Source organism: Andrena cerasifolii, unplaced genomic scaffold, assembly GCF_050908995.1.
Source record: "Andrena cerasifolii isolate SP2316 unplaced genomic scaffold, iyAndCera1_principal scaffold0562, whole genome shotgun sequence".
Lineage (NCBI taxonomy): Eukaryota > Metazoa > Arthropoda > Insecta > Hymenoptera > Andrenidae > Andrena > Andrena cerasifolii.
Genome location: NW_027485455.1, coordinates 11,214 through 37,704, shown reverse-complemented (window position 1 = coordinate 37,704; position 26,491 = coordinate 11,214). Strand labels below are relative to the sequence as shown.

At 27.5% G+C, this 26,491-nt stretch overlaps 1 protein-coding gene and 2 long non-coding RNA genes across 13 annotated transcripts; 2 read left to right on the top strand and 1 right to left on the bottom strand.

Moving 5' to 3' along the window:
• The first annotated feature begins 31 nt into the window (after window positions 1–31).
• LOC143378145 (uncharacterized) lies at window positions 32–12,485 on the top strand. 11 transcript variants are annotated; one of them, XR_013087662.1, is made up of 4 exons: window positions 32–1,140; window positions 1,791–5,638; window positions 7,851–11,198; window positions 11,719–12,485. It is a non-coding gene; the product is annotated as an uncharacterized LOC143378145 (long non-coding RNA). The 11 variants fall into 11 exon arrangements; XR_013087661.1 differs by having other exon boundaries at window positions 1,622–5,638; XR_013087667.1 differs by having other exon boundaries at window positions 32–3,456; window positions 3,816–5,638.
• A 4,897-nt stretch (window positions 12,486–17,382) lies between these two features.
• Window positions 17,383–21,345, top strand: LOC143378146 (uncharacterized). The gene is made up of 2 exons (XR_013087671.1): window positions 17,383–18,992; window positions 19,352–21,345. It is a non-coding gene; the product is annotated as an uncharacterized LOC143378146 (long non-coding RNA).
• Window positions 21,346–23,764: 2,419 nt separating this feature from the next.
• Window positions 23,765–26,152, bottom strand: LOC143378147 (uncharacterized). Its single transcript, XM_076829960.1, has 5 exons — window positions 25,886–26,152; window positions 25,660–25,840; window positions 24,914–25,296; window positions 24,281–24,667; window positions 23,765–23,794 (listed from the first exon to the last, which is right to left on the bottom strand). Exons 1-5 carry the CDS (start codon window positions 26,150–26,152, stop codon window positions 23,765–23,767), a joined length of 1,248 nt encoding a protein of 415 aa, XP_076686075.1.
• Between the last annotated feature and the right edge of the window lie 339 nt (window positions 26,153–26,491).

Sequence of the window (26,491 nt, the reverse complement as noted above, 5' to 3'; positions counted from 1 at the left end):
GTAAATAAATTAAAGGATAAAATAGGTAAATATCTAGAGAAAAAATAGGTAAATAAATAGAGAAAAATAGGTAAATAAACCAAAGAAAAAAAGGTAAATAAAAAAATAGGTAAATAAATTAGAGGAAAAAATAGGTAAATAAACAGAGAAAAATACGTAAATAAATAAGAGAGAAAAATAGGTAAATATATAGAGAAAAAATAGGTAAATAAATAGAGAAAAAAGAGGTAAATAAATAGAGAAAAAAATAGGCAAATAAATAGATAAAAATAGGTAAATAAACTAGAGAAAAAATAGGTGTATAAATAGAGAAAAATAGCTAAATAAATCAAGGGAAAAAAGGTAAATAAATTAGAGGAAAAAATGGGTAACTAAATAGAGAAGAAATAGGTAAGTAAATGAGAGAAAAAAATAGGTAAATATCTAGCGAAAAAATAGGTAAATAAATAGAGAAAAAGTAGGTAAATATAATAGAGAAAAAGTAGGTAAATAAACAGAGAAAACATAGGTAAATAAATTAGAGAAAAAATAGATAAGGAAATAGTGAAAAATAGGTAATGAAGTAGAGAATACAAAGGAGGTAAATAAAAACAGAAAATAGGTAAATAAATACAGAAAAAATAGGAAAATAAATAGAGAAAGAATAGGTAAATTATCTGGAGAAAAAATCGATGTATACATAGAGATATATAGCTAAATAAATCAAAGAAAAAAAGGTAAATAAAAAAATAGGTAAAGAAATTTGGGGAAAAAAAAGGTAAATAAATGAGAAAGAAAAATGGGTAAATAACTAGAGAAAAAATAGGTAAATAAAATAGGGAAAAATAGGTAAATAAACAGAGAAAAATAGGTAAATAAGTAGAGAAAACCAAAGAGGTAAACAAATAGAGAAAAAATAGGAAAATAAATAGAGAAAAAATAGGTAAATTATCTGGAGAAAAAATCGATGTATACATAGAGAAAAATAGGTAAATAAATAGAGAAAATATAGGTGTATAAATTAGAGAAAGAGAGAGGTAAATAAATAGAAAAAGTAAATGAATAGAGAAAAAATTGGAAAATAAATAGAGAAAAAATAGGTGTATAAATATAGATAAATAGCTAAATAAATCAAAGAAAAAAAGGTAAATAAAACAATAGGTAAATAAATTAAAGAAAAAATAGGTAAATATCTAGAGAAAAAATAGGTAAATAAATAGAGAAAACATAGGTAAATAAATTAGAGAAAAAATAGATAAAGAAATAGTGAAAAATAGGTAATGAAGTAGAGAATACAAAGGAGGTAAATAAAAACAGAAAATAGGTAAATAAATACAGAAAAAATAGGAAAATAAATAGAGAAAAAATAGGTAAATTATCTGGAGAAAAAATCGATGTATACATAGAGATATATAGCTAAATAAATCAAAGAAAAAAAGGTAAATAAAAAAATAGGTAAAGAAATTTGAGGAAAAAATAGGTAAATAAATGAGAAAGAAAAATAGGTAAATATCTAGAGAAAAAATAGGTAAATATCTAGAGAAAAAATAGGTAAATATCTAGAGAAAAAATAGGTAAATATCTAGAGAAAAAGTAGGTAAATAAATACAGAAAAATAGGTAAATATCTAGAGAAAAAATAGGTAAATAAATAGAGAAAAATAGGTAAATAAACCAAAGAAAAAAGGTAAATAAAAAAATAGGTAAATAAATTAGAGGAAAAAATAGGTAAATAAATAGAGAAAATATAGGTGTATAAATATAGATAAATAGCTAAATAAATCAAAGAAAAAAAGGTAAATAAGACAATAGGTAAATAAATTAAAGGAAAAAATAGGTAAATATCTAGAGAAAAAATAGGTAAATAAATAGAGAAAAATAGGTAAATAAACCAAAGAAAAAAAGGTAAATAAAAAAATAGGTAAATAAATTAGAGAAAAAATAGGTAAATAAACAGAGAAAAATACGTAAATAAATGAGAGAGAAAAATAGGTAAATATATAGAGAAAAAATAGGTAAATAAATAGAGAAAAAAGAGGTAAATAAATAGAGAAAAATAGGTAAATAAGTACATAAGAAAATAGGTAAATAAAAGAGAGAAAAAAATAGGCAAATAAATAGATTAAAATAGGTAAATAAGCTAGAGAAAAAATAGGTGTATAAATAGAGAAAAATAGCTAAATAAATCAAGGGAAAAAAGGTAAATAAAAAAATAGCTAAATAAAATAGGGAAAAATAGGTAAATAAACAGAGAAAATAGGTAAATAAGTAGAGAAAACCAAAGAGGTAAACAAATAGAGAAAAAATAGGAAAATAAATAGAGAAAAAATCGATGTATACATAGAGAAAAATAGGTAAATAAATAGAGAAAATATAGGTGTATAAATTAGAGAAAGAGAGAGGTAAATAAATAGAAAAAAGTAAATGAATAGAGAAAAAATTGGAAAATAAATAGAGAAAAAATAGGTGTATAAATATAGATAAATAGCTAAATAAATCAAAGAAAAAAAGGTAAATAAAACAATAGGTAAATAAATTAAAGGAAAAAATAGGTAAATATCTAGAGAAAAAATAGGAAAATAAATAGAGAAAAAATAGGTAAATAAATAGAGAAAAAATAGGTAAATTATCTAGAGAAAAAATCGATGTATACATAGAGATATATAGCTAAATAAATCAAAGAAAAAAAGGTAAATAAAAAAATAGGTAAAGAAATTTGAGGAAAAAATAGGTAAATAAATGAGAAAGAAAAATGGGTAAATAACTAGAGAAAAATAGCTAAATAAAATAGGGAAAAATTGGTAAATAAACAGAGAAAAATAGGTAAATAAGTAGAGAAAACCAAAGAGGTAAACAAATAGAGAAAAAATAGGAAAATAAATAGAGAAAAAAATAGGTAAATTATCTGGAGAAAAAATCGATGTATACATAGAGAAAAATAGGTAAATAAATAGAGAAAATATAGGTGTATAAATTAGAGAAAGAGAGAGGTAAATAAATAGAAAAAAGTAAATGAATAGGGAAAAAAATTGGAAAATAAATAGAGAAAAATAGGTGTATAAATATAGATAAATAGCTAAATAAATCAAAGAAAAAAAGGTAAATAAAACAATAGGTAAATAAATTAAAGGAAAAAATAGGTAAATATCTAGAGAAAAAATAGGTAAATATCTAGAGAAAAAATAGGTAAATAAATAGAGAAAAATAGGTAAATAAACCAAAGAAAAAAAGGTAAATAAAAAAATAGGTATATAAATTAGAGGAAAAAATAGGTAAATAAATAGAGAAAATATAGGTGTATAAATTAGAGAAAGAAAGGGGTAAATAAATAGAAAAAAGTTAATGAATAGAGAAAAAATTGGAAAATAAATAGAGAAAAAATAGGTAAATAAATAGAGAAAAATAGGTAAATTATCTAGAGAAAAATAGGTAAATAAATAGAGAAAACAAAAGAGGTAAATAACTAGAGAAAAAATAGGTAAATAAATAGAGAAAACAAAAGGGGTAAATAAATAGAGAAAAATAGGGAAATAAATAGAGAAAAATAGGTAAATTATCTAGAGAAAAAATAGGTGTATAAATATGGATAAATAGCTAAATAAATCAAAGAAAAAAAGGTAAATAAAACAATAGGTAAATAAATTAAAGGAAAAAATAGGTAAATATCTAGAGAAAAAATAGGTAAATAAATAGAGAAAAATAGGTAAATAAACCAAAGAAAAAAAGGTAAATAAAAAAATAGGTAAATAAATTAGAGAAAAAAATAGGTAAATAAACAGAGAAAAATACGTAAATAAATGAGAGAGAAAAATAGGTAAATATATAGAGAAAAAATAGGTAAATAAATAGAGAAAAAAGAGGTAAATAAATAGAGAAAAATAGGTAAATAAGTACATAAGAAAATAGGTAAATAAAAGAGAGAAAAAAATAGGCAAATAAATAGATTAAAATAGGTAAATAAGCTAGAGAAAAAATAGGTGTATAAATAGAGAAAAATAGCTAAATAAATCAAGGGAAAAAAGGTAAATAAAAAAATAGCTAAATAAAATAGGGAAAAATAGGTAAATAAACAGAGAAAAATAGGTAAATAAGTAGAGAAAACCAAAGAGGTAAACGAATAGAGAAAAAATAGGAAAATAAATAGAGAAAAAATAGGTAAATTATCTGGAGAAAAAATCGATGTATACATAGAGAAAAATAGGTAAATAAATAGAGAAAATATAGGTGTATAAATTAGAGAAAGAGAGAGGTAAATAAATAGAAAAAAGTAAATGAATAGAGAAAAAATTGGAAAATAAATAGAGAAAAAATAGGTGTATAAATATAGATAAATAGCTAAATAAATCAAAGAAAAAAAGGTAAATAAAACAATAGGTAAATAAATTAAAGGAAAAAATAGGTAAATATCTAGAGAAAAAATAGGTAAATAAATAGAGAAAAATAGGTAAATAAACCAAAGAAAAAAAGGTAAATAAAAAAATAGGTAAATAAATTAGAGGAAAAAATAGGTAAATAAATAGAGAAAATATAGGTGTATAAATTAGAGAAAGAAAGGGGTAAATAAATAGAAAAAAGTTAATGAATAGAGAAAAAATTGGAAAATAAATAGAGAAAAAATAGGTAAATAAATAGAGAAAAAATAGGTAAATTATCTAGAGAAAAATAGGTAAATAAATAGAGAAAACAAAAGAGGTAAATAACTAGAGAAAAAATAGGTAAATAAATAGAGAAAACAAAAGGGGTAAATAAATAGAGAAAAATAGGGAAATAAATAGAGAAAAATAGGTAAATTATCTAGAGAAAAAATAGGTGTATAAATATAGATAAATAGCTAAATAAATCAAAGAAAAAAAGGTAAATAAAACAATAGGTAAATAAATTAAAGGAAAAAATAGGTAAATATCTAGAGAAAAAATAGGTAAATAAATAGAGAAAGAAAGGGGTAAATAAATAGAAAAAAGTTAATGAATAGAGAAAAAATTGGAAAATAAATAGAGAAAAAATAGGTAAATAAATAGAGAAAAAATAGGTAAATTATCTAGAGAAAAATAGGTAAATAAATAGAGAAAACAAAAGAGGTAAATAACTAGAGAAAAATAGGTAAATAAATAGAGAAAACAAAAGGGGTAAATAAATAGAGAAAAATAGGGAAATAAATAGAGAAAAATAGGTAAATTATCTAGAGAAAAAATAGGTGTATAAATATAGATAAATAGCTAAAGAAATCAAAGAAAAAAAGGTAAATAAAACAATAGGTAAATAAATTAAAGGAAAAAATAGGTAAATATCTAGAGAAAAAATAGGTAAATAAATAGAGAAAAATAGGTAAATAAACCAAAGAAAAAAAGGTAAATAAAAAAATAGGTAAATAAATTAGAGAAAAAAATAGGTAAATAAACAGAGAAAAATACGTAAATAAATGAGAGAGAAAAATAGGTAAATATATAGAGAAAAAATAGGTAAATAAATAGAGAAAAAAGAGGTAAATAAATAGAGAAAAATAGGTAAATAAGTACATAAGAAAATAGGTAAATAAAATACAGAAAAAAATAGGCAAATAAATAGATTAAAATAGGTAAATAAGCTAGAGAAAAAATAGGTGTATAAATAGAGAAAAATAGCTAAATAAATCAAGGGAAAAAAGGTAAATAAAAAAATAGGTAAATAAATTAGAGGAAAAAATAGGTAAATAACTAGAGAAAAATAGGTAAATAAATAGAGAAAACAAAAGAGGTAAATAAATAGAGAAAAATAGGAAATAAGTAGAGAAAAAATAGGTATATTATCTAGAGAAAAAATAGGTGTATAAATAGAGAAAAATTAGGTAAATTATCTAGAGAAAAATAGGTAAATAAATAGAGAAAACAAAAGAGGTAAATAAATAGAGAAAAAATAGGTAAATAAATACAGAAAAATAGGTAAATTAGGTAGAGAAAAAATAGGTGTATAAATAGAGAAAAATAGGCAAATAAACCAAAGGAAAAAAGGTAAATAAAAAATAGGTAAATAAAATAGAGGAAAAAATAGGTAACTAAACAGAGAAAAAATAGGAAAATAAATGAGTGAAAATATAGGTAAATAACTAGAGAAACAATAGGTAAATAAATAGAGAAAAATAGGTAAATAAATAGAGAAAATATAGGTGTATAATTTAGAGAGAAAAAGCTGTAAATAAATAGAAAAAAGTTAATGAGTAGAGAAAAAATTGGAAAATAAATAGAGAAAAAATAGGTAAATTATCTAGAGAAAAATAGGTAAATAAATAGAGAAAACAAAAGAGGTAAATAAATAGAGAAAAAATAGGTAAATAAATACAGAAAAATAGGTAAATTAGGTAGAGAAAAAATAGGTAAATAAATAGAGAAAAAATAGGTAAATAAAATAGGGAAAAATAGGTAAATAAACAGAGAAAAATAGGTAAATAAGTAGAGAAAACAAAAGAGGTAAACAAATAGAGAACAATAGTCAAATAAATAGAGAAAAATAGGTAAATGATCTGGAGATAAAATATGTGTATAAATAGAGATAAATAGCTGAATAAATCAAAGAAAAAAAGGTAAATAAAAAAATATGTAATGAAATTAGAGGAAAATATAGGTAAATAAATGAGAAAGAAAAATGCGTAAATAACTAGAGAAAAAATTGGTAACTAAATAGAGAAATATAGGTAAATAAATAGAGAAAAATAGGTAAATAAAATAGGGAAAAATAGGTAAATAAACAGATAAAAATAGGAAAATAAGTAGAGAAAACAAAAGAGGTAAATTAGGTAGAGAAAAAATAGGAAAATAAATAGAGAAAAATAGGTAAATTATATAGAGAAGAAATAGGTAAATAAATAGAGAAAAAATAGGTAAATAAAATAGGGAAAAATAGGTAAATAAACAGAGAAAAATAGGTAAATAAGTAGAGAAAACAAAAGAGGTAAACAAATAGAGAAAAAATAGTAAAATAAATAGAGAAAAAATAGGTAAATTATCTGGAGATAAAATATGTGTATAAATAGAGATAAATAGCTGAATAAATCAAAGAAAAAAAGGTAAATAAAAAAATATGAAATGAAATTAGAGGAAAATATAGGTAAATAAATGAGAAAGAAAAATGCGTAAATAACTAGAGAAAAAATTGGTAACTAAATAGAGAAAAATAGGTAAATAAATAGAGAAAAATAGGTAAATAAAATAGGGAAAAATAGGTAAATAAACAGATAAAAATAGGAAAATAAGTAGAGAAAACAAAAGAGGTAAATAAATAGAGAAAAAATAGGAAAATAAATAGAGAAAAATAGGTAAATTATATAGAGAAGAAATAGGTGTATAAATAGAGATAAATAGCTAAATAAATCAAAGAAAAAAAGGTAAATAAAAAAATAGGTAAATAAATTAGAGGAAAAATAGGTAAATAACTAGAGAAAAATAGGTAAATAAATAGAGAAAACAAAAGAGGTAAATAAATAGAGAAAAATAGGAAAATAAATACAGAAAAAATAGGTATATTATCTAGAGAAAAATAGGTGTATAAATAGAGAAAAATAGGTAATGAAGTACAGAAAACAAAGTACGTAAATAAATACAGAAAAAAGAGGTAAATAACTAGAGAAAAAATAGGTAAATAAATAGAGAAAACAAAAGAGGTAAATGAATAGAGAAAAAATAGGGAAATAAATAGAGAAAAATAGGTAAATTATTTAGAGAAAAAATAGGTGTATAAATATAGATAAATAGCTAAATAAATCAAAGAAAAATAGGTAAATAAAACAATAGGTAAATAAATTAAAGGATAAAATAGGTAAATATCTAGAGAAAAAATAGGTAAATAAATAGAGAAAAATAGGTAAATAAATCAAGGGAAAAAAGGTAAATAAAAAAATAGTAAATAAATTAGAGGAAAAAATGGGTAACTAAATAGAGAAGAAATAGGTAAGTAAATGAGAGAAAAAAATAGGAAAATATCTAGCGAAAAAATAGGTAAATAAATAGAGAAAAAAGAGGTAAATAAATAGAGAAAAATAGGTAAATAAGTACATAAGAAAATAGGTAAATAAAATAGAGACAAAAATAGGCAATTAAATAGATAAAAATAGGTAAATAAACTAGAGAAAAATTAGGTGTATAAATAGAGAAAAATAGCTAAATAAATCAAGGGAAAAAAGGTAAATAAAAAAATAGTAAATAAATTAGAGGAAAGAATGGGTAACTAAATAGAGAAGAAATAGGTAAGTAAATGAGAGAAAAAAATAGGTAAATATCTAGCGAAAAAATAGGTAAATAAATAGAGAAAATGTAGGTAAATATAATAGAGAAAGAGTAGGCAAATAAACAGAGAAAACATAGGTAAATAAATTAGAGAAAAAAATAGATAAAGAAATAGTGAAAAATAGGTAATGAAGTAGAGAATACAAAGGAGGTAAATAAAAACAGAAAATAGGTAAATAAATAGAGAAAAATAGGTAAATAATTTAGAGAAAAAAATAGGCAAATAAATAGAGAAGAAATAGGTAAATTATCTGGAGAAAAAATAGGTGTATAAATAGAGATAAATAGCTAAATAAATCAAAGAAAAAAGGTAAATAAAAAATATGTAATGAAATTAGAGAAAAATATAGGTAAATAAATGAGAAAGAAAAATGCGTAAATAACTAGAGAAAAAATTGGTAACTAAATAGAGAAAAATAGGTAAATAAATAGAGAAAAATAGGTAAATAAAATAGGGAAAAATAGGTAAATGAACAGAGAAAAATAGGTAAATAAGTAGAGAAAACAAAAGAGGTAAATAAATAGAGAAAAAATAGGTAAATAAATACAGAAAAATAGGTAAATTAGGTAGAGAAAAAATAGGTAAATATCTAGAGAAAAAATAGGTAAATAAATAGAGAAAAATAGGTAAATAAATAGAGAAAAAATGGGTAAATAATATAGGGAAAAATAGGTAAATAAACAGAGAAAAATAGGTAAATAAGTAGAGAAAACAAAAGAGGTAAACAAATAGAGAAAAAATAGGAAAATAAATAGAGAAAAATAGGTAAATTATATAGAGAAGAAATAGGTGTATAATTAGAGATAAATAGCTAAATAAATCAAAGAAAAAAAGGTAAATAAAAAATAGGTAAATAAATTAGAGGAAAAAATAGGTAAATAACTAGAGAAAAAATAGGTAAATAAATAGAGCAAAAATAGGGAAATAAATAGAGAAAAATAGGTAAATTATCTAGAGAAAGAATAGGTGTATAAATATAGATAAATAGCTAAATAAATCAAAGAAAAAAAGGTAAATAAAACAATAGGTAAATAAATTAAAGGATAAAATAGGTAAATATCTAGAGAAAAAATAGGTAAATAAATAGAGAAAAATAGGTAAATAAACCAAAGAAAAAAAGGTAAATAAAAAAATAGGTAAATAAATTAGAGGAAAAAATAGGTAAATAAACAGAGAAAAATACGTAAATAAATGAGAGAGAAAAATAGGTAAATATATAGAGAAAAAATAGGTAAATAAATAGAGAAAAAAGAGGTAAATAAATAGAGAAAAAAATAGGCAAATAAATAGAGAAAACAAAAGAGGTAAATAAATAGAGAAAAATAGGAAAATAAATACAGAAAAAATAGGTATATTATCTAGAGAAAAATAGGTGTATAAATAGAGAAAAATAGGTAATGAAGTACAGAAAACAAAGTACGTAAATAAATACAGAAAAAAGAGGTAAATAACTAGAGAAAAAATAGGTAAATAAATAGAGAAAACAAAAGAGGTAAATGAATAGAGAAAAAATAGGGAAATAAATAGAGAAAAATAGGTAAATTATTTAGAGAAAAAATAGGTGTATAAATATAGATAAATAGCTAAATAAATCAAAGAAAAATAGGTAAATAAAACAATAGGTAAATAAATTAAAGGATAAAATAGGTAAATATCTAGAGAAAAAATAGGTAAATAAATAGAGAAAAATAGGTAAATAAATCAAGGGAAAAAAGGTAAATAAAAAAATAGTAAATAAATTAGAGGAAAAAATGGGTAACTAAATAGAGAAGAAATAGGTAAGTAAATGAGAGAAAAAAATAGGAAAATATCTAGCGAAAAAATAGGTAAATAAATAGAGAAAAAAGAGGTAAATAAATAGAGAAAAATAGGTAAATAAGTACATAAGAAAATAGGTAAATAAAATAGAGACAAAAATAGGCAATTAAATAGATAAAAATAGGTAAATAAACTAGAGAAAAATTAGGTGTATAAATAGAGAAAAATAGCTAAATAAATCAAGGGAAAAAAGGTAAATAAAAAAATAGTAAATAAATTAGAGGAAAGAATGGGTAACTAAATAGAGAAGAAATAGGTAAGTAAATGAGAGAAAAAAATAGGTAAATATCTAGCGAAAAAATAGGTAAATAAATAGAGAAAATGTAGGTAAATATAATAGAGAAAGAGTAGGCAAATAAACAGAGAAAACATAGGTAAATAAATTAGAGAAAAAAATAGATAAAGAAATAGTGAAAAATAGGTAATGAAGTAGAGAATACAAAGGAGGTAAATAAAAACAGAAAATAGGTAAATAAATAGAGAAAAATAGGTAAATAATTTAGAGAAAAAAATAGGCAAATAAATAGAGAAGAAATAGGTAAATTATCTGGAGAAAAAATAGGTGTATAAATAGAGATAAATAGCTAAATAAATCAAAGAAAAAAGGTAAATAAAAAATATGTAATGAAATTAGAGAAAAATATAGGTAAATAAATGAGAAAGAAAAATGCGTAAATAACTAGAGAAAAAATTGGTAACTAAATAGAGAAAAATAGGTAAATAAATAGAGAAAAATAGGTAAATAAAATAGGGAAAAATAGGTAAATGAACAGAGAAAAATAGGTAAATAAGTAGAGAAAACAAAAGAGGTAAATAAATAGAGAAAAAATAGGTAAATAAATACAGAAAAATAGGTAAATTAGGTAGAGAAAAAATAGGTAAATATCTAGAGAAAAAATAGGTAAATAAATAGAGAAAAATAGGTAAATAAATAGAGAAAAAATGGGTAAATAATATAGGGAAAAATAGGTAAATAAACAGAGAAAAATAGGTAAATAAGTAGAGAAAACAAAAGAGGTAAACAAATAGAGAAAAAATAGGAAAATAAATAGAGAAAAATAGGTAAATTATATAGAGAAGAAATAGGTGTATAATTAGAGATAAATAGCTAAATAAATCAAAGAAAAAAAGGTAAATAAAAAATAGGTAAATAAATTAGAGGAAAAAATAGGTAAATAACTAGAGAAAAAATAGGTAAATAAATAGAGCAAAAATAGGGAAATAAATAGAGAAAAATAGGTAAATTATCTAGAGAAAGAATAGGTGTATAAATATAGATAAATAGCTAAATAAATCAAAGAAAAAAAGGTAAATAAAACAATAGGTAAATAAATTAAAGGATAAAATAGGTAAATATCTAGAGAAAAAATAGGTAAATAAATAGAGAAAAATAGGTAAATAAACCAAAGAAAAAAAGGTAAATAAAAAAATAGGTAAATAAATTAGAGGAAAAAATAGGTAAATAAACAGAGAAAAATACGTAAATAAATGAGAGAGAAAAATAGGTAAATATATAGAGAAAAAATAGGTAAATAAATAGAGAAAAAAGAGGTAAATAAATAGAGAAAAAAATAGGCAAATAAATAGATAAAAATAGGTAAATAAACTAGAGAAAAAATAGGTGTATAAATAGAGAAAAATAGCTAAATAAACCAAGGGAAAAAAGGTAAATAAATTAGAGGAAAAAATGGGTAACTAAATAGAGAAGAAATAGGTAAGTAAATGAGAGAAAAAAATAGGTAAATATCTAGCGAAAAAATAGGTAAATAAATAGAGAAAAAGTAGGTAAATATAATAGAGAAAAAGTAGGTAAATAAACAGAGAAAACATAGGTAAATAAATTAGAGAAAAAATAGATAAAGAAATAGTGAAAAATAGGTAATGAAGTAGAGAATACAAAGGAGGTAAATAAAAACAGAAAATAGGTAAATAAATACAGAAAAAATAGGAAAATAAATAGAGAAAAAATAGGTAAATTATCTGGAGAAAAAATCGATGTATACATAGAGATATATAGCTAAATAAATCAAAGAAAAATAGGTAAATAAAAAAATAGGTAAAGAAATTTGAGGAAAAAATAGGTAAATAAATGAGAAAGAAAAATGGGTAAATAACTAGAGAAAAAATAGGTAAATAAAATAGGGAAAAATAGGTAAATAAACAGAGAAAAATAGGTAAATAAGTAGAGAAAACCAAAGAGGTAAACAAATAGAGAAAAAATAGGAAAATAAATAGAGAAAAAATAGGTAAATTATCTGGAGAAAAAATCGATGTATACATAGAGAAAAATAGGTAAATAAATAGAGAAAATATAGGTGTATAAATTAGAGAAAGAAAGGGGTAAATAAATAGAAAAAAGTTAATGAATAGAGAAAAAATTGGAAAATAAATAGAGAAAAAATAGGTAAATAAATAGAGAAAAAATAGGTAAATTATCTAGAGAAAAATAGGTAAATAAATAGAGAAAACAAAAGAGGTAAATAACTAGAGAAAAAATAGGTAAATAAATAGAGAAAACAAAAGGGGTAAATAAATAGAGAAAAATAGGGAAATAAATAGAGAAAAATAGGTAAATTATCTAGAGAAAAAATAGGTGTATAAATATAGATAAATAGCTAAATAAATCAAAGAAAAAAAGGTAAATAAAACAATAGGTAAATAAATTAAAGGAAAAAATAGGTAAATATCTAGAGAAAAAATAGGTAAATAAATAGAGAAAAATAGGTAAATAAACCAAAGAAAAAAAGGTAAATAAAAAAATAGGTAAATAAATTAGAGAAAAAATAGGTAAATAAACAGAGAAAAATACGTAAATAAATGAGAGAGAAAAATAGGTAAATATATAGAGAAAAAATAGGTAAATAAATAGAGAAAAAAGAGGTAAATAAATAGAGAAAAATAGGTAAATAAGTACATAAGAAAATAGGTAAATAAAAGAGAGAAAAAATAGGCAAATAAATAGATTAAAATAGGTAAATAAGCTAGAGAAAAAATAGGTGTATAAATAGAGAAAAATAGCTAAATAAATCAAGGGAAAACAGGTAAATAAAAAAATAGCTAAATAAAATAGGGAAAAATAGGTAAATAAACACAGAAAAATAGGTAAATAAGTAGAGAAAACCAAAGAGGTAAACAAATAGAGAAAAAATAGGAAAATAAATAGAGAAAATGATGGTTTTATTAAGTGAGATACTCGTCGATATGGTTATTGTAATGTATTTGCCTTTGTTATTTACACGACATAAGAAAGGTCCTTGCTATACAAAGGTATATAACGCACTAATCTAAGGTTTAGCTCGTGGTAGTTTCGTCGCTACCGCTCGTCATGAAAGACACGGTTGATACCTAGATGGGTAAGTGTACTTGCCCATTTCTAACACTCCCCCATATCATTGTGTCTGTAATAACTCTAATTCATATTCATTAATTGAACACATATTTCGTGTTTACATCTAGATAACGCTTTTGTTAGTATATCAGCTACCATTAAGTTTGTACTTAGGTATTTTACGTCTATAATGCCTGTTTCCTGCGCGTCTCGGGAAAAATGATACCTAATGTCTATATGTTTACTGCGTGAATGGTGCACGCTGTTCTTAGATAACTGTATCGCACTTTGATTATCACAGTATATTTCCGTCGCATTTTCTATTAGGTTAGTGATTTTCATATGTTTTAACAATTTTCTTACATAGTCTACTTCGTTCGCGGCTTGCGAAAGAGCCATGTACTCTGCCTCCATGGTAGAGAGCGCGACGGACTTTTGTTTCTTACTACACCAGCTGATCGGACCGCCCGCTATACATAAAAGGAATCCAGTATATGACTTCCTATCGCTTGTGTCGCTTGCCCAATCGGCATCTACATATGCCATAAAGTTATTTTGCTCAGTGTTGTACTTTATGCTATATTCTATTGTCCCTTTTAGATACTTTAGTACTCGCTTCGCCATCTTCCAATGAGTTGAGGACGGATTTTCACAGAACCGGCTCAGTAAATTGGTTGTAAAAGCTATGTCGGGCCTCGTGGCGTTTGCCAGATAATTTAAACTACCTACTAGTTCCCTATATGGCTTATCTAACTTTTCGTTAACGTTATCTTTGGTTTCCGACAGTAACTGTAGAACATTTAGATTTTTTTCTATGGGCGTATTCATGGGATTACAGTCTTCCATGTGGAACCTTTTTAAGAGATCTTTTATATATTTCTTTTGCTTTATTGTAATGCTGCCTATATCCCCTTCTCTTTCTATGTGTATTCCCAAGATGTCTCTAACATTTCCTAAATCCTTCATTTTAAATTTTTGTTTTAATATTTCTTTTAACTTAATTACATTTTCTAAATTCGCGGACGCTATTAACAGATCGTCGACATATACTACTATTATTGTATCTTGGCCCGTTGTCGGCTCGGTATATACACAAGGATTCTGGGGTGTTCTTTTAAAGTTAATGCTAGTTAAGTAATTATCTAATTTGCGATACCACTCGCGTCCGGCCTGTTTCAGGCCGTATAGAGGTTTATTCAACTTACATACTCTCTCTTCCGCACCCGGTTTGACAAACTGTTCAGGCTGCTCCATATATAACTCGTCTCGCAAATCGCCTTGTACATACGCAGTTATGACATCCATTTGATGGATATGCATTCCTCTTATGGCGCTGACTCCTAACAGCGTACGGATGTTCTCCAAACGTGCCACTGGTGCGAAAACCTCATTGAAATCTATCCCTTCGCGTTGTTGGTCGCCTCTAGCCACTAGTCTGGCTTTGTATTTTTGGATGGAGCCATCCTGATGCTCCTTGACCTTAAACACCCATTTATTCTTTATTACTTTTTTATTCTTGGGTCTACTCACCAAGATCCATGTGTTGTTTTCCATCAAAGTGTCATATTCTTCTTTCATTGCGTGTAGTCATGCGTCTTGGTTTGGATCTTCCATCGCCTGACGTACAGTTGTTGGTGCTTGTTGAGTTTGTTTGGTTTGGTATAATTTTCGTGGTCTGCCTGGCTTTCCCGTCTTCTCCAGTTTGGGACGACCCGGTCCTCGGCTGGTTTTCGGAGTGTCATTGCTGATTGGTGGTTCTTCTGCTGGTTCTTCTTTTTGAGAGAGGTCTTCGCTGACATCTTCCTCTGATGAACTGTCCTCTGCTGAACTCTCTGCGTCTGTTGTTTTTGGGACTGGTTTTTTTATTTGTGCTTCTAGTAGGCTTGGTTCGTCTTTGCATGTGCTTGTCCCTTGGTCTTCTATAAAACGAACGTCTCTTCTTTTAAAGACTTTTTTTGTTCCTCTTTCCCACAAGCGGTATGCTTTGGCCTCTTCTGAATATCCGACTAGGACGTATTCTTTTCCTTTGGGCTCGAATTTATTTCTTTTGCGTCCCTTCTCTAGGGCTATGACTCGGCTTCCAAATTTTCTTAGAAAACCTACGTATGGTTTCTCGCCGGTCCAAACTTCATGCGGCGTGGTTTCTTGATTTGCTGTCGTTGGACATCTATTTCTTATATATGCCGCTGTTCCAATTGCCTCGGCCCATAAGGTGATTGGTAGTTCTGCTTGCATAAGCAAACATCTGGCCATTTCTACTAGAGTACGATTTAGCCTTTCGGACACTCCATTCTGTTGGGGCGTGTATTCTACAGTTAGTTCCCTTGTTATGCCTTCCTTTTTCAAAAATTCACTAAATGCGTGCGATAGATATTCAGTACCGTTGTCGGTCCTCAATTTCTTAATTCTGTGGCCTGTTGAGTTTTCTACACGAGCCTTATATTCTTTGAACGCATCCAGTACATCAGATCGGTTCTTTAATGGTATGACCTGAACGTGACGACTTTTGTCATCTATGAAGGTCACAAAGTATTTGGCTCCCCCTAAAGATGCTTTACTAAATGGACCACATATATCACTGTGCACTAACCCTAGTACTTCCTTTTCTCTTCGCACAGACGATTTAAAGGGCAACTGGTGTATTTTTGCTTTTTCGCATATTTCACATATAGGATTGGAAATGTCAATTTTGTCCTTTATTCCAATCACCATTTCCTTGTTTTTTAATTTTCGTACGTCGCTGTAATTTAAGTGCCCCAATCTTTGGTGCCATTTGGTTATTGCACTGTTTTGTTCCGTTTGTATCATGGCACTATGTTTTGCACTTTCTTCCACTACATACAGGCCATTTTGTTCCTTCGCAATCATTGCCAGTGACCCGTCTGGACGCGTTATTTTAGCACTGTCTTTGTAAAAGGTCACCCTGTACCCATTTTTGGTTATTTTGGACACTGACATCAAATTGTTCTTGAAGCTGGGTACGAACATGGCCTCTTTTAATTTAATGTTGTTTTTGTTTTTATTTGCGATGTTGATTTTTAGTTCAATTTGTCCTTTTCCCATCGAGTTTACACTCTCTTCGGTGGCTGTGTATATTTGGCTGTGATGATCATGAATGTCTGTGAATTTGTTTTTATCATTACTCATATGTGTGGTCGCTCCACTATCTAGATACCAAGTGGTGGATTTTGTGCAATAGTTGTTAAACGCTGAGGCTGTCCATGCGTCGCTCCGACCTTGTGTTGAATTGTCCATCTTCGTACGACAATCCCTTGCACGGTGTCCATACTTTTTGCATATGTTGCAGTTTCCATTAAATTTATTTTGCTTTTCCTTATCCTTTTTGTTTTTGTTATATTTTTTTGTTACTAAGGCATTGTTACTGTTGGTTTCTTCCTCTGCTTTGTTGCTGGTTTCTCCTTTCCTCGCTTCCTCTTCTATCAACTTTAACTTTAGGCTTTCGAGGTTAGGTAACTCGTCACGTGACTCGATGGCAACCGCGAAATTTTCGTACTCTGTTGGCAAGGAGCTCAGCAACATTATCGACGCTAGTTCGTCTGGAATCTTTATCCCCACTCCTTCCAACTGTTCGACTTTAAATTGGAAGTCGTTAATGTATTGCGTCATAGTTTGCTGAGGTTCCTTTTTCAGCCTGTGTAATTGCTTATAAAGAGCGGCTTTTCGCACTGGACCTCTGGACTCATGTACGCTCTTTAGTTTTTCCCAAGCTTCATGCGAAGTTTCGGCCCTTTTCACGTGGTTTAACTGATTGTTCTCCACGCTTAATAGGATCAACGCCAATGCCTTTTCATCTTTCTTCGACCATTCGAGTGCGTTTTCTTTGGTCTGTGCTTCTTTTCCGTTTGTATATGACCACAGCTCGTTGAATATGAGAAGACTTCTTACTTGGATTTTCCAGGATTCATAGTTCTTCTCGCCAAGCTTCTGGATATGATTTGGGTTCAACGTGGCCATGTTGTTCTTTGTTTGGATAAACTTTTGTTTCCTTGTTTTCACTTTCACCTTACTTATTTTTAATTACGCGCAGTGGGAACGTCACTGGGCCCATAACCTGATGGTTTTATTAAGTGAGATACTCGTCGATATGGTTATTGTAATGTATTTGCCTTTGTTATTTACACGACATAAGAAAGGTCCTTGCTATACAAAGGTATATAACGCACTAATCTAAGGTTTAGCTCGTGGTAGTTTCGTCGCTACCGCTCGTCATGAAAGACACGGTTGATACCTAGATGGGTAAGTGTACTTGCCCATTTCTAACAGAAAAAATAGGTAAATTATCTGGAGAAAAAATCGATGTATACATAGAGAAAAATAGGTAAATAAATAGAGAAAATATAGGTGTATAAATTAGAGAAAGAGAGAGGTAAATAAATAGAAAAAAGTAAATGAATAGAGAAAAAATTGGAAAATAAATAGAGAAAAAATAGGTGTATAAATATAGATAAATAGCTAAATAAATCAAAGAAAAAAAGGTAAATAAAACAATAGGTAAATAAATTAAAGGAAAAAATAGGTAAATATCTAGAGAAAAAATAGGTAAATAAATAGAGAAAAATAGGTAAATAAACCAAAGAAAAAAAGGTAAATAAAAAAATAGGTAAATAAATTAGAGGAAAAAATAGGTAAATAAATAGAGAAAATATAGGTGTATAAATTAGAGAAAGAAAGGGGTAAATAAATAGAAAAAAGTTAATGAATAGAGAAAAAATTGGAAAATAAATAGAGAAAAAATAGGTAAATAAATAGAGAAAAAATAGGTAAATTATCTAGAGAAAAAATCGATGTATACATAGAGATATATAGCTAAATAAATCAAAGAAAAAAAGGTAAATAAAAAAATAGGTAAAGAAATTTGAGGAAAAAATAGGTAAATAAATGAGAAAGAAAAATGGGTAAATAACTAGAGAAAAATAGCTAAATAAAATAGGGAAAAATTGGTAAATAAACAGAGAAAAATAGGTAAATAAGTAGAGAAAACCAAAGAGGTAAACAAATAGAGAAAAAATAGGAAAATAAATAGAGAAAAATAGGTAAATAAATAGAGAAAATATAGGTGTATAAATTAGAGAAAGAGAGAGGTAAATAAATAGAAAAAAGTAAATGAATAGAGAAAAAATTGGAAAATAAATAGAGAAAAAATAGGTGTATAAATATAGATAAATAGCTAAATAAATCAAAGAAAAAAAGGTAAATAAAACAATAGGTAAATAAATTAAAGGAAAAAATAGGTAAATATCTAGAGAAAAAATAGGTAAATATCTAGAGAAAAAATAGGTAAATATCTAGAGAAAAATAGGTAAATAAATAGAGAAAAATAGGTAAATAAACCAAAGAAAAAAAGGTAAATGAAAAAATAGGTAAATAAATTAGAGGAAAAAATAGGTAAATAAATAGAGAAAATATAGGTGTATAAATTAGAGAAAGAAAGGGGTAAATAAATAGAAAAAAGTTAATGAATAGAGAAAAAATTGGAAAATAAATAGAGAAAAAATAGGTAAATAAATAGAGAAAAATAGGTAAATTATCTAGAGAAAAATAGGTAAATAAATAGAGAAAACAAAAGAGGTAAATAACTAGAGAAAAAATAGGTAAATAAATAGAGAAAACAAAAGGGGTAAATAAATAGAGAAAAATAGGGAAATAAATAGAGAAAAATAGGTAAATTATCTAGAGAAAAAATAGGTGTATAAATATAGATAAATAGCTAAATAAATCAAAGAAAAAAAGGTAAATAAAACAATAGGTAAATAAATTAAAGGAAAAAATAGGTAAATATCTAGAGAAAAAATAGGTAAATAAATAGAGAAAAATAGGTAAATAAACCAAAGAAAAAAAGGTAAATAAAAAAATAGGTAAGTAAATTAGAGAAAAAAATAGGTAAATAAACAGAGAAAAATACGTAAATAAATGAGAGAGAAAAATAGGTAAATATATAGAGAAAAAATAGGTAAATAAATAGAGAAAAAAGAGGTAAATAAATAGAGAAAAATAGGTAAATAAGTACATAAGAAAATAGGTAAATAAAAGAGAGAAAAAAATAGGCAAATAAATAGATTAAAATAGGTAAATAAGCTAGAGAAAAAATAGGTGTATAAATAGAGAAAAATAGCTAAATAAATCAAGGGAAAAAAGGTAAATAAAAAAATAGCTAAATAAAATAGGGAAAAATAGGTAAATAAACAGAGAAAAATAGGTAAATAAGTAGAGAAAACCAAAGAGGTAAACAAATAGAGAAAAAATAGGAAAATAAATATAGAAAAAATAGGTAAATTATCTGGAGAAAAAATCGATGTATACATAGAGACAAATAGGTAAATAAATAGAGAAAATATAGGTGTATAAATTAGAGAAAGAGAGAGGTAAATAAATAGAAAAAAGTAAATGAATAGAGAATAAATTGGAAAATAAATAGAGAAAAAATAGGTGTATAAATATAGATAAATAGCTAAATAAATCAAAGAAAAAAAGGTAAATAAAACAATAGGTAAATAAATTAGAGGAAAAAATAGGTAAATATCTAGAGAAAAAATAGGTAAATAAATAGAGAAAAATAGGTAAATAAACCAAAGAAAAAAAGGTAAATAAAAAAATAGGTAAATAAATTAGAGGAAAAAATAGGTAAATAAATAGAGAAAATATAGGTGTATAAATTAGAGAAAGAAAGGGGTAAATAAATAGAAAAAAGTTAATGAATAGAGAAAAAATTGGAAAATAAATAGAGAAAAAATAGGTAAATAAATAGAGAAAAAATAGGTAAATTATCTAGAGAAAAATAGGTAAATAAATAGAGAAAACAAAAGAGGTAAATAACTAGAGAAAAAATAGGTAAATAAATAGAGAAAACAAAAGGGGTAAATAAATAGAGAAAAATAGGGAAATAAATAGAGAAAAATAGGTAAATTATCTAGAGAAAAAATAGGTGTATAAATATATATAAATAGCTAAATAAATCAAAGAAAAAAAGGTAAATAAAACAATAGGTAAATAAATTAAAGGAAAAAATAGGTAAATATCTAGAGAAAAAATAGGTAAATAAATAGAGAAAAATAGGTAAATAAACCAAAGAAAAAAAGGTAAATAAAAAAATAGGTAAATAAATTAGAGAAAAAAATAGGTAAATAAACAGAGAAAAATACGTAAATAAATGAGAGAGAAAAATAGGTAAATATATAGAGAAAAAATAGGTAAATAAATAGAGAAAAAAGAGGTAAATAAATAGAGAAAAATAGGTAAATAAGTACATAAGAAAATAGGTAAATAAAAGAGAGAAAAAAATAGGCAAATAAATAGATTAAAATAGGTAAATAAGCTAGAGAAAAAATAGGTGTATAAATAGAGAAAAATAGCTAAATAAATCAAGGGAAAAAAGGTAAATAAAAAAATAGCTAAATAAAATAGGGAAAAATAGGTAAATAAACAGAGAAAAATAGGTAAATAAGCAGAGAAAACCAAAGAGGTAAACAAATAGAGAAAAAATAGGAAAATAAATAGAGAAAAAATAGGTAAATTATCTGGAGAAAAAATCGATGTATACATAGAGAAAAATAGGTAAATAAATAGAGAAAATATAGGTGTATAAATTAGAGAAAGAGAGAGGTAAATAAATAGAAAAAAGTAAATGAATAGAGAAAAAATTGGAAAATAAATAGAGAAAAAATAGGTGTATAAATATAGATAAATAGCTAAATAAATCAAAGAAAAAAAGGTAAATAAAACAATAGGTAAATAAATTAAAGGAAAAAATAGGTAAATATCTAGAGAAAAAATAGGTAAATAAATAGAGAAAAATAGGTAAATAAACCAAAGAAAAAAAGGTAAATAAAAAAATAGGTAAATAAATTAGAGGAAAAAATAGGTAAATAAATAGAGAAAATATAGGTGTATAAATTAGAGAAAGAAAGGGGTAAATAAATAGAAAAAAGTTAATGAATAGAGAAAAAATTGGAAAATAAATAGAGAAAAAATAGGTAAATAAATAGAGAAAAATAGGTAAATTATCTAGAGAAAAAATCGATGTATACATAGAGATATATAGCTAAATAAATCAAAGAAAAAAAGGTAAATAAAAAAATAGGTAAAGAAATTTGAGGAAAAAATAGGTAAATAAATGAGAAAGAAAAATGGGTAAATAACTAGAGAAAAATAGCTAAATAAAATAGGGAGAAATAGGTAAATAAACAGAGAAAAATAGGTAAATAAGTAGAGAAAACCAAAGAGGTAAACAAATAGAGAAAAAATAGGAAAATAAATAGAGAAAAATAGGTAAATTATCTAGAGAAAAAATAGGTGTATAAATATAGATAAATAGCTAAATAAATCAAAGAAAAAAAGGTAAATAAAACAATAGGTAAATAAATTAAAGGAAAAAATAGGTAAATATCTAGAGAAAAAATAGGTAAATAAATAGAGAAAAATAGGTAAATAAACCAAAGAAAAAAAGGTAAATAAAAAAATAGGTAAATAAATTAGAGAAAAAATAGGTAAATAAACAGAGAAAAATACGTAAATAAATGAGAGAGAAAAATAGGTAAATATATAGAGAAAAAATAGGTAAATAAATAGAGAAAAAAGAGGTAAATAAATAGAGAAAAAATAGGAAAATAAATAGAGAAAATGATGGTTTTATTAAGTGAGATACTCGTCGATATGGTTATTGTAATGTATTTGCCTTTGTTATTTACACGACATAAGAAAGGTCCTTGCTATACAAAGGTATATAACGCACTAATCTAAGGTTTAGCTCGTGGTAGTTTCGTCGCTACCGCTCGTCATGAAAGACACGGTTGATACCTAGATGGGTAAGTGTACTTGCCCATTTCTAACACTCCCCCATATCATTGTGTCTGTAATAACTCTAATTCATATTCATTAATTGAACACATATTTCGTGTTTACATCTAGATAACGCTTTTGTTAGTATATCAGCTACCATTAAGTTTGTACTTAGGTATTTTACGTCTATAATGCCTGTTTCCTGCGCGTCTCGGGAAAAATGATACCTAATGTCTATATGTTTACTGCGTGAATGGTGCACGCTGTTCTTAGATAACTGTATCGCACTTTGATTATCACAGTATATTTCCGTCGCATTTTCTATTAGGTTAGTGATTTTCATATGTTTTAACAATTTTCTTATATAGTCTACTTCGTTCGCGGCTTGCGAAAGAGCCATGTACTCTGCCTCCATGGTAGAGAGCGCGACGGACTTTTGTTTCTTACTACACCAGCTGATCGGACCGCCCGCTATACATAAAAGGAATCCAGTATATGACTTCCTATCGCTTGTGTCGCTTGCCCAATCGGCATCTACATATGCCATAAAGTTATTTTGTTCAGTGTTGTACTTTATGCTATATTCTATTGTCCCTTTTAGATACTTTAGTACTCGCTTCGCCATCTTCCAATGAGTTGAGGACGGATTTTCACAGAACCGGCTCAGTAAATTGGTTGTAAAAGCTATGTCGGGCCTCGTGGCGTTTGCCAGATAATTTAAACTACCTACTAGTTCCCTATATGGCTTATCTAACTTTTCGTTAACGTTATCTTTGGTTTCCGACAGTAACTGTAGAACATTTAGATTTTTTTCTATGGGCGTATTCATGGGATTACAGTCTTCCATGTGGAACCTTTTTAAGAGATCTTTTATATATTTCTTTTGCTTTATTGTAATGCTGCCTATATCCCCTTCTCTTTCTATGTGTATTCCCAAGATGTCTCTAACATTTCCTAAATCCTTCATTTTAAATTTTTGTTTTAATATTTCTTTTAACTTAATTACATTTTCTAAATTCGCGGACGCTATTAACAGATCGTCGACATATACTACTATTATTGTATCTTGGCCCGTTGTCGGCTCGGTATATACACAAGGATTCTGGGGTGTTCTTTTAAAGTTAATGCTAGTTAAGTAATTATCTAATTTGCGATACCACTCGCGTCCGGCCTGTTTCAGGCCGTATAGAGGTTTATTCAACTTACATACTCTCTCTTCCGCACCCGGTTTGACAAACTGTTCAGGCTGCTCCATATATAACTCGTCTCGCAAATCGCCTTGTACATACGCAGTTATGACATCCATTTGATGGATATGCATTCCTCTTATGGCGCTGACTCCTAACAGCGTACGGATGTTCTCCAAACGTGCCACTGGTGCGAAAACCTCATTGAAATCTATCCCTTCGCGTTGTTGGTCGCCTCTAGCCACTAGTCTGGCTTTGTATTTTTGGATGGAGCCATCCTGATGCTCCTTGACCTTAAACACCCATTTATTCTTTATTACTTTTTTATTCTTGGGTCTACTCACCAAGATCCATGTGTTGTTTTCCATCAAAGTGTCATATTCTTCTTTCATTGCGTGTAGTCATGCGTCTTGGTTTGGATCTTCCATCGCCTGACGTACAGTTGTTGGTGCTTGTTGAGTTTGTTTGGTTTGGTATAATTTTCGTGGTCTGCCTGGCTTTCCCGTCTTCTCCAGTTTGGGACGACCCGGTCCTCGGCTGGTTTTCGGAGTGTCATTGCTGATTGGTGGTTCTTCTGCTGGTTCTTCTTTTTGAGAGAGGTCTTCGCTGACATCTTCCTCTGATGAACTGTCCTCTGCTGAACTCTCTGCGTCTGTTGTTTTTGGGACTGGTTTTTTTATTTGTGCTTCTAGTAGGCTTGGTTCGTCTTTGCATGTGCTTGTCCCTTGGTCTTCTATAAAACGAACGTCTCTTCTTTTAAAGACTTTTTTTGTTCCTCTTTCCCACAAGCGGTATGCTTTGGCCTCTTCTGAATATCCGACTAGGACGTATTCTTTCCCTTTGGGCTCGAATTTATTTCTTTTGCGTCCCTTCTCTAGGGCTATGACTCGGCTTCCAAATTTTCTTAGAAAACCTACGTATGGTTTCTCGCCGGTCCAAACTTCATGCGGCGTGGTTTCTTGATTTGCTGTCGTTGGACATCTATTTCTTATATATGCCGCTGTTCCAATTGCCTCGGCCCATAAGGTGATTGGTAGTTCTGCTTGCATAAGCAAACATCTGGCCATTTCTACTAGAGTACGATTTAGCCTTTCGGACACTCCATTCTGTTGGGGCGTGTATTCTACAGTTAGTTCCCTTGTTATGCCTTCCTTTTTCAAAAATTCACTAAATGCGTGCGATAGATATTCAGTACCGTTGTCGGTCCTCAATTTCTTAATTCTGTGGCCTGTTGAGTTTTCTACACGAGCCTTATATTCTTTGAACGCATCCAGTACATCAGATCGGTTCTTTAATGGTATGACCTGAACGTGACGACTTTTGTCATCTATGAAGGTCACAAAGTATTTGGCTCCCCCTAAAGATGCTTTACTAAATGGACCACATATATCACTGTGCACTAACCCTAGTACTTCCTTTTCTCTTCGCACAGACGATTTAAAGGGCAACTGGTGTATTTTTGCTTTTTCGCATATTTCACATATAGGATTGGAAATGTCAATTTTGTCCTTTATTCCAATCACCATTTCCTTGTTTTTTAATTTTCGTACGTCGCTGTAATTTAAGTGCCCCAATCTTTGGTGCCATTTGGTTATTGCACTGTTTTGTTCCGTTTGTATCATGGCACTATGTTTTGCACTTTCTTCCACTACATACAGACCATTTTGTTCCTTCGCAATCATTGCCAGTGACCCGTCTGGACGCGTTATTTTAGCACTGTCTTTGTAAAAGGTCACCCTGTACCCATTTTTGGTTATTTTGGACACTGACATCAAATTGTTCTTGAAGCTGGGTACGAACATGGCCTCTTTTAATTTAATGTTGTTTTTGTTTTTATTTGCGATGTTGATTTTTAGTTCAATTTGTCCTTTTCCCATCGAGTTTACACTCTCTTCGGTGGCTGTGTATATTTGGCTGTGATGATCATGAATGTCTGTGAATTTGTTTTTATCATTACTCATATGTGTGGTCGCTCCACTATCTAGATACCAAGTGGTGGATTTTGTGCAATAGTTGTTAAACGCTGAGGCTGTCCATGCGTCGCTCCGACCTTGTGTTGAATTGTCCATCTTCGTACGACAATCCCTTGCACGGTGTCCATACTTTTTGCATATGTTGCAGTTTCCATTAAATTTATTTTGCTTTTCCTTATCCTTTTTGTTTTTGTTATATTTTTTTGTTACTAAGGCATTGTTACTGTTGGTTTCTTCCTCTGCTTTGTTGCTGGTTTCTCCTTTCCTCGCTTCCTCTTCTATCAACTTTAACTTTAGGCTTTCGAGGTTAGGTAACTCGTCACGTGACTCGATGGCAACCGCGAAATTTTCGTACTCTGTTGGCAAGGAGCTCAGCAACATTATCGACGCTAGTTCGTCTGGAATCTTTATCCCCACTCCTTCCAACTGTTCGACTTTAAATTGGAAGTCGTTAATGTATTGCGTCATAGTTTGCTGAGGTTCCTTTTTCAGCCTGTGTAATTGCTTATAAAGAGCGGCTTTTCGCACTGGACCTCTGGACTAATGTACGCTCTTTAGTTTTTCCCAAGCTTCATGCGAAGTTTCGGCCCTTTTCACGTGGTTTAACTGATTGTTCTCCACGCTTAATAGGATCAACGCCAATGCCTTTTCATCTTTCTTCGACCATTCGAGTGCGTTTTCTTTGGTCTGTGCTTCTTTTCCGTTTGTATATGACCACAGCTCGTTGAATATCAGAAGACTTCTTACTTGGATTTTCCAGGATTCATAGTTCTTCTCGCCAAGCTTCTGGATATGATTTGGGTTCAACGTGGCCATGTTGTTCTTTGTTTGGATAAACTTTTGTTTCCTTGTTTTCACTTTCACCTTACTTATTTTTAATTACGCGCAGTGGGAACGTCACTGGGCCCATAACCTGATGGTTTTATTAAGTGAGATACTCGTCGATATGGTTATTGTAATGTATTTGCCTTTGTTATTTACACGACATAAGAAAGGTCCTTGCTATACAAAGGTATATAACGCACTAATCTAAGGTTTAGCTCGTGGTAGTTTCGTCGCTACCGCTCGTCATGAAAGACACGGTTGATACCTAGATGGGTAAGTGTACTTGCCCATTTCTAACAATTCTTTAATAATTTTAATTTTTTTTAAATT

What these genes read in the sequence shown, in the direction of transcription:
- LOC143378147 (XM_076829960.1), bottom strand. Translation starts at nt 26,152, where the DNA reads ATGGCCACGTTGAACCCAAATCATATCCAGAAGCTTGGCGAGAAGAAC. An exon ending in CGCGGTTGCCATCGAGTCAC is followed by an intron (nt 25,297 to 25,659) that starts GTGACGAGTTAC and finishes ACAAATTCACAG; the next exon opens with ACATTCATGATCATCACAGC. An exon ending in GGCACTTAAATTACAGCGAC is followed by an intron (nt 24,668 to 24,913) that starts GTACGAAAATTA and finishes CGTCACGTTCAG; the next exon opens with GTCATACCATTAAAGAACCG.